This window comes from Alnus glutinosa, chromosome 1 (genome assembly GCF_958979055.1).
Source record: "Alnus glutinosa chromosome 1, dhAlnGlut1.1, whole genome shotgun sequence".
Lineage (NCBI taxonomy): Eukaryota > Viridiplantae > Streptophyta > Magnoliopsida > Fagales > Betulaceae > Alnus > Alnus glutinosa.
In genome coordinates this window covers 35,054,802-35,062,940 of record NC_084886.1, presented here as the reverse complement: position 1 = coordinate 35,062,940, position 8,139 = coordinate 35,054,802, and the positions used below count along the sequence as shown (strand labels likewise).

Here is an 8,139-nt window from a genome sequence, read left to right as displayed (position 1 = left end):
TTTTTTTTTTTGGTTTTTCTCTCCTTGATCATCTTTAAATGGCTACAAAATGCTCTACTTTCTTCAATTCCCTTGCTATTTGTTTCAATTGTGTGAATCAGATACGAAAACCAATGCTTGTGAAGAGTCAGTAAATGACGGTTTGGAGCCTCTTTCTCAAGAAAATACTATGGATAGAAGCTAGACTTGAACGAGATCATGCAGAAGAGGAGAAGCAAACTCTGGAGGCAAAGCTTTTGGAAATAGAAGAGAGAATGAATAGCCTTGATGCCGAGATTGAGAATCTGGATCCTACTGCTGAGAGGCTTGAGCTTATGTTTGAAGAACTGGCTAATGCCCCTTGGTAATGAGGAACTATTGTCATTGGTTCACAGCTTTTGTGTAAAGTATAGGAACTATTCCAGGACCAGGAATATGTCGATACTTGATAGTGAAGAGTGGTTTTGTTTTACTAGTATATAGCTTTTTTTGTGAATTTTCTCTCACATAAATTGATAGTTTCACAAACGAACACTTTTTTATCAGCACTATAACTATCTTTTTGTAAGTTATGGTGATTAATGATAGGGATGGATGACTGGAAAAACTCATACAACTGTTAGCAATAGCCAGAGGAGATATTATTGGCTCCAACTGTTAGCATAATTTCCTAGTTCGGATAAACTTTTTGCCAACACTTCACCAAATGAATGGTGTTATTTGACAGAGAAAGTAACAGAAGATAGTGCTTTTTACTATTTATTTACCTTTTTTTTTTTTTCTTTTCTTTTTATCTTTTTTCACTTTTTCATATTTTTCGATAACAATCAAATGTCAAAACATTTTTACTTTTTCTTTTTTCTTTTTTCTTTTTTTTTTTTATATCATATCAACATTTTTTAGTTACTTTTCAAATAAAAAAATTCACCACAATAAAATTTTTTTTCACTTTTCTATATAAATCATTTTTACTTTATATTACATTATCACTTTTTACTAATTCTAAAATTAACACACTACTCTTCATCTATACAAACATTTGCCAAACATACCCAATAAACCAAACATTTCAGGTGAAACGGTAGGTGCAATTCATTTTTATTTTCATTTTCTAAGAAGTTACGAGATATTTCCGAACTTGATTTCAAAAATATTTCACAACTCATAGTTTCCCACACGTCTGTGATAATAAAAAGCGCAAATTATGAAATTCACAATCAAAACTTGGGACACATATATCAAACGTGAGAAAATTGTTACGGAAACTTTGTGAAAGTTCATGCATATATGAATAATTCACTTGCATGTTCATTCATTGGGTCGGGGACGTATCTATTGGCTCTCTCTTTTGTAAGCCTTTCGACGATTACCTAGTATAAAAGCTGTAATTATTAGACAATTGCATGAGCCATTGCTCTCTTTCATACAAGTTTGTCTTTGCTCAAATCCAAAGGTTCTAAAAGACGGAACAAGATCATCTCAATTTCAAATAAAATGAATAGAGAACCTGTTTTTGATTGTATGCACGAGAATAATAAGCAGCAGTAGTGCATAAAATATGTCGACCATCTCACAGAAAACATATATTGGAAGCGATCAAGATGAACACATCATTAGAATACAAGTACAAAATATACAAGAGAAGTAAACCATCTTCGGTCTTTTCATGGCAACTCATCTTCAGTTCACTGCATGGAGGGCCGGCTTGATATATTTTGAGGTCTAAGGTGAGAATTTTAAACGAAACCTTTTTTCCGTGGGCTCCACTCTCAGTGATGGTTGTTTTTGTAGAGTTATGACTTGTATTTCAACTAGTCTTTTTTCATGGGCCCCAGTCTCTTCATTGGCTTCCTTGTAGTGCACACCCTTTTAGTTGAATCTCATAATAAGAGAGAAAATGTACTTTTTTTGTTGGTATTAATTGTTGTGTTCTTAGACCTCTAATTATTTATTTTTCTATTGAAGTTAAAGAGTCTCCAAAGAAGAGATCATGCTCATTTTTTCAAAACCATTCCGGATTATGATTAGTTTTTTTTTTTTTTTTTCAAACAAACCTATCTTTGGGGGCCTTATTCCATTGAGAAAAAATCATTTCAGCTTTTGATTAGGCTTTTTTTCTTTTTCTTTTTTCAAACAAACTTATCTTTGGACCCTTATTCTATTGGAAAAAAAAACCGTTTCAGATTATGATTAAGCTTTTTTTCTTTTGCCTTTTTCAAACAAACTTGTCTTTGGGGCCTTATTCCACTAGAAAAAAAAACTTCTCAGATTATGATTAGGCTTTTTTTATTTTTTATTTTTTTTCCAAACAAACCTGTCTTTGGAGCCTTATTCCACTTGGGAGCTTTAGGCAACCGCCTAACTCGCCTTATGGTTGAACCGGCCCTAGCTGCATGCTAGTTGCATTGCATTGATACGTCCAACTGACGACCCCTGGAGAAGAAACATTTAGATTTGATCATGAGTACATTTTGCAAAAAGAATGAGAAAAAAGCTTCAAAAGAAAATTTGTATCTAGTATCACTGCCATGCAACTGATGCAAGGCAGAACAATCCATCAAGGACATCATACACATCCAATTGGTCTACACATGCTTGGAAGTCCAATATTTGGAAATTAATAAACAAGTACTACTTTGTCCTTTAGTTATTGATCGAACAAGAAAGATGGTTTGGTTCAGAAATACCCAAGAAAATTAACTCTTTAATGGAAATACTCATGTTTAAAGACATCGTTGAGATCAAAAAAATGACACATGGTAGGTTAAGGTGAGGCTAGTGAGCAATATAGAATCCAACCATAAAGACGAGGTTTTTTTCCTATTCTGTGCACTAAAAGAAAAAAGGGTGCACAACAGGTAGGTTGACACTTAAATCTTCCTTATGTTCCCTTTGAACGACTGATTCAGCATGAAAGTGAAAAATCTAGACATAAAAGACAACAAAACATGCCCCTGATTCTTCAATCATCACCATACAAACACAATCACTTATTTTAGGCTATATATGACATGCTAATCGTCTTAACCGAGTAGAGCTCATGCCTTGTAACCGACTGCATCACCAGAGATTCACTGCATATTCAAAGAATATATAATATTCAATACCTACTACTATCATTACATTTTTCAGCTAATAATTCTATTACGAAAGTATGGCTAAGTGGGTCTGAGTTTAAAAATTTGTTTTTAACAAGGGCAAAAGAAGACATTAGAATTAGATTGTGCTTTGTGTTCTTTTCCTGCAGTTTCTTGGCAACCAAACACGGGATAACAAGAACAAACACATTAAAATAGCGTACTCACAGGTATTGGAGACTATCCAACTGGTCCAGAGACCCCGGAATGACACCAGATAATCGGTTGTTAGAGAGATCCAACGTCTGAAGTCTTGGAAGCGTGTCGAGTTCCGGTGGAATTTTGCCAGAGATATTGTTGTTTTGCAGCAATCTTTAAATTCACAAAGACACAACATAAAAACCAGAGTCCAAAATGAGCTGGTAACATTAAATTGAGACAAAGAATGTCCTTTTTCCTTTTTCTTGTCAACCAAGCAAAAATTAATGGAAAAAGGGTTGTGAAAAGCCAAATACGCTCAGTTTTTCTTACACTTGTCGAAGATTTGTGAGATTTCCAACGGCCTCAGATAGAGAGGCAGAAAGAGATTGGCTTGGAGCTCCCCTGCAGAACCCAGAAACGAAAATGGAGTTTATTTCTATGTAATCAAATCCATTGAGTTAATAATAGAACCAAACCATTGAAGAGTACGAACTCAGAGGCCAACGACAAGGTTTTCAGATGAGCAGGTGATGATGGCCCAGCTACAAGGGTCCACATTGTCTTCATCCCAGTTGTTCGACACTCCATGTGGATCACTCAGAGCTATTTTTATGGTTATCAAAGCTTCCACTACAACAAAGAAAACAAAACCCGGAGAAAGTTTTCACCTTTATATGTATAAGGAAAATGAATATACCAAATTCAAGGAAAAAAAAAAAAAAAAAAGTTTGTTCATGGGGTTGCTTTGCTTGCAGTTGCCCACCTAAATGGTTGCAAGGCTCATAGGACACAAAGTGTAGCAGAAGAGAGAAGAAGATGCGTCGTTCGGTGGGCGGAGAGAAACGATGTTATCGTTTTGAATAATTTTTTATTTTTTATTTTTATTTTTTTTATGTTTTATAAAAGCTGTTTAATCTGCCAAATCTGGTCTTTGGAAGCAACCAACGGCCAGGATTTCGAAATTTGAAAAACTCCAATTTTTTAAAATTTGAGGGGATCTGAATCCCATAATATTTGCTTTGATCACATCTCAACAAACTTGAAAGAATGTTTGTAAAACCATCACGGCCTAGCATCCTTTCACCACCTTAAATACCTCACTCTCCTCAAATGGGTTATCGTAACCAAGAGGCCTCCTTCACATCAATGGAATCAAAAGCAAGGCAATCCATCTTGGGCCACCAATTAAATTGTTCAAGCTTCTAGGGGTGGGCGTGGGTCGAATTGGGCCGGATTTGCATGTTTTTCCTAACCCATCCCACAGTGAATAAGTTTGAAAATTGAGATCAGCAACCTGCATAGTGAATGGTCAACCCGCTGGGCCTCGGGTAGCACGGATCAGGATGGGTTCATGCGGGTTCAGGTATTCTTTTTTTTTTTTTCTTTTTTCTTGGGCCCAAAACTAGAAAACTAAATCACAATCCTGCTAACCCAGTTCAAAATTTGAAAATCCCAATTGAATCAACTTCACCAGCAAACAAGAATAAGAAGAAAGAACTAGAATTACCAACAAACCCAACATCAAAATCAAAACTTTTCCAACAAAGAAGTCGTGACTCTTATGATTTTCTGGAGGAAAATTTGATGGAATGAGTATAAAGGGACTGCGGGGCGGGGCGGGTGTACGGATGAGAAAAAATTTAATACCACAACCCACCCCATAAATCACAGGTTAGCCTATTTAGGGTCCGCACTTTTTCAGGAATGTCTTATATCTGTTATTGACGGGCCGGGTTGGTGCGGGGCGGGGGGGTTTTGCGGGTAAGGGTGGGTTTTGCACACCTCTACAAGCTTCTATCAAGGAGTCAAGGCAAAAAGAATAGAAAATCACTCATAGAGATTTCATATTGATAAAATGATAGAAAAATACGTAAACCAGAGGCTAAAGTCATCTTAATAGGCTTATATAGAGCCTAAATTCGAAAGCCTAAAAAATTATAATAAAAAAACGAAATAAAAATACTTTGCAGTACAAATAATACAAAACAATAACTTCTCTGGTAAACGTTAGAATTGCGAAATTTTCATGAAATACAAAATTGTAGCGCTCTGAATAAGCTTTCCAACGCCACTAAGTTTATCTCAATCCGATGTTAGAATCAAAAGATATAATTTTTGAAGTAAAATGAGTCTAACAAAAAATTAATAAGACTAACTCGCATCATAAAGTCTAATGGTTTGAATAGTAAACCCAAATACAAGTACCAAAAAAGAGTAGATTCTTCAATAGTTAGGGGCCTGACTCAAAGTAGTGCAAACTTCCCAGCAAGTCCGCTAGTCGAGAGTAGTTGGACCATGTTATTAATGGCGAAATGTTCCCTTTCAATTGGAAATTTGCAAGGGAAGACAATTTTGTGAAAATTAAAAAAGAGTAGCTGGCTACATTAATACTGTTGAGAATTCCAGCCCATCAAGCTAGAATGGTTCTAATGGGACCCTGTTGCATTGAATGTCTTTACTTTTCAAATAATCATTCAGTAGTACTCATGTCCCCCGCTTGCCTTGACAAAGCTCAACAGTTTACTAGTCATGAACATGACATTGATCAACGTCAACACATACAAAATAATTGGTCTCAACCTTCACTTTGATCACTCCACACGTCTATCTTTCTTATTTTAAATAAATAATTAGCTCAAATAGAAATTATTGTTAAAACATGGCTTTCAGATCCAAACTGTGGAGGTGTTATGTGCATGGAGTAAGCCCCTGTGTCACGCAATAAAAGACAATAAACCTTGACTCCCACTCCACACGTTTATATATCTTTCTTATTGAGAGATCCATAGGAACTAATTGGAGCTATCCAATTTGATAGAGACAAGGTGAGAAATATTGGGCATAGTGAAGGTAGTTGTTGTGACAGTGAAATTAAGAGGAAGATGATGATATATTGTGATTGGATCAAGTAATGGTGTTTGTTTTATTGTGCTTTGATACCATAAAAAGCTTACAAGTACACATACAATCAACTAAATCTATATACACAAAGACGTCTAAATTGTATCCGATGATTTTTGGGATTAAATGAGTTCCATAATTCTATATATAAGCCAAATAACAGTAATTATGATTTTCCTTCTATGATGAGATTAGTTTTTCTTCAATGATCCATGAATGAGCTGGTTTTTATTTTTTACAATTTTTAACAATCGTGAGTTTTGTGTATGGAGAGAATCTAAATTTGGTTGACCAAAAGAATCTTCAATTAGTCTTGTTTTCCTATTTCACAATGAGAAATGATTGTGGTACAACTTTTGTTATAACTCTTGTAAAACTCCAACAATTTTTTTTTTTCAAACTAACCATTAAATTTACGTATCATATCTATTTGACAATCGTTTACAATTGTAAGTTTTTAATATGAAGAGAATCTGAATATGGCTGGCCTACAGAACCCTTGCCATCCTTAAAAGAAGCAAGTTTATCTTGTTGTTTCTAATGATTCAGGGATTATATTAACTTTTGGCCGGGTAAATTACATTATAATCTTATCGGGACTTATAGTTCAAAAAATCAACGACACGCTTCAAGAATGTAGTCAAATCACCTATTTCTAATCTAAAATCAACGACACGCTGCAGCGCATGCATGTCCACATGCTTTAGTACCTCAAAGAGTAAATCGTCGTCTGACTCGTCTAGGTTCACCGACGCACTCTCTTCGTCGATCTTCTTCTTATTCGAGATTTATTTTCTTAACACGACGTGGGTATCCTCTCATGGGTTTTATTTTTTATTTTTTAAAGTCTGATTCAGGGGTGTTATTGCTATATATTTTAAGTCATGTGTATTACATGTGGCCATTTTCTTTAGATTTAATAAAAAAATTCTAATAAAATAAGACTAAGTGCAAGACTAGATAGTTTGGAGTTGTAACATACAGAATTTTAGTCCCTAAAATAACAATGTTTGATTTTGAAGAAAATGAGGCATTGTGGTGTATTATGGATGAGATAATAGCTTTTGGAGAATTACTTACGAATCATGTCATATCATATCATATATACATATAAAAGCCACGTGAGTTCCAATTTAGAGTTGGCCTAGAACTATGACACGTAATGTGAACTCATATTTTTTAAACATTGAACCGGTCATTTAAGTAAAACTAAACCGGTTACTGTATTTCAAGTGAAATAAACGGTACATTTAATATACCTAATTAACTCTCTCATGTTGAATATAAAATGAATAGAAACGTGGAATTTTGTTATTAAATTCTCTCTTATTTCTATCTCTCTCTCTTCCTTTAAGTAAAAAACTGGTCCTTTAAGTAAAACTGAACCGGTCAATATATTTCAAGTGTAATAAAATTAAAGGTGCATTTAATATATATCCTTAATTAACTTTCTTTTGGTTGGATAAAAAATAATAAAACGGTCAAATTTTGCTGTCATTAAATTCTTTAAGATTTCTACCTTTCTCTTCTTACTTTTAAGAAGTATCAAAGTATTAGTGTTTACTCTATATTACTCTTTGCTAGAGCCTTGAAGTCAACAAGTCTCCTCTTGAAGGAAACGAATTGAGCAAAACCTATGGTCCGTCCTCCTATAATAAACACTAGCAACAACATTCAAGTAAATTGTTTTGTTTTGTTTTGCTTTTTGAATTACTTTGCTTTTCTTTTCTTATTTCTTTTGTGGTCTTGAGGTAGTTGAATTCAAGGTTGATTCGGTCTAAGAGTTTCGATTTAATAAAAATAATGGTTTTATATTGTAATTCATTTGAATGTTTTATGGATTTTTCTTTTCTTCATTTGTGTGATTTACTCAAAACAAGATTCTATCAATGAGTCAAGACAAAAGGGATAAAATATCACTCATAGAATATTTCATTTTGATCAACTGATAGAAAAATACATAAACTGGAGGCTAAAGCCA

At 34.2% G+C, this 8,139-nt stretch overlaps 1 protein-coding gene across 2 annotated transcripts; it reads right to left on the bottom strand.

Moving 5' to 3' along the window:
* Positions 1-1,446: 1,446 nt before the first annotated feature.
* On the bottom strand, positions 1,447-4,267 carry LOC133858852 (probable LRR receptor-like serine/threonine-protein kinase At4g30520). Of its 2 annotated transcripts, none has more exons than XM_062294311.1 (5): positions 4,021-4,267; positions 3,751-3,887; positions 3,588-3,659; positions 3,285-3,428; positions 1,447-2,412 (listed from the first exon to the last, which is right to left on the bottom strand). In XM_062294311.1, exons 2-5 carry the CDS (start codon positions 3,843-3,845, stop codon positions 2,376-2,378), a joined length of 348 nt encoding a protein of 115 aa, XP_062150295.1. In that variant the 5' UTR covers positions 3,846-3,887; positions 4,021-4,267; the 3' UTR covers positions 1,447-2,375. The 2 variants fall into 2 exon arrangements, with proteins under 2 accessions (XP_062150295.1, XP_062150294.1); XM_062294310.1 differs by lacking the exon at positions 1,447-2,412 and adding an exon at positions 2,560-3,053 and having other exon boundaries at positions 4,021-4,265.
* Positions 4,268-8,139: the final 3,872 nt, after the last annotated feature.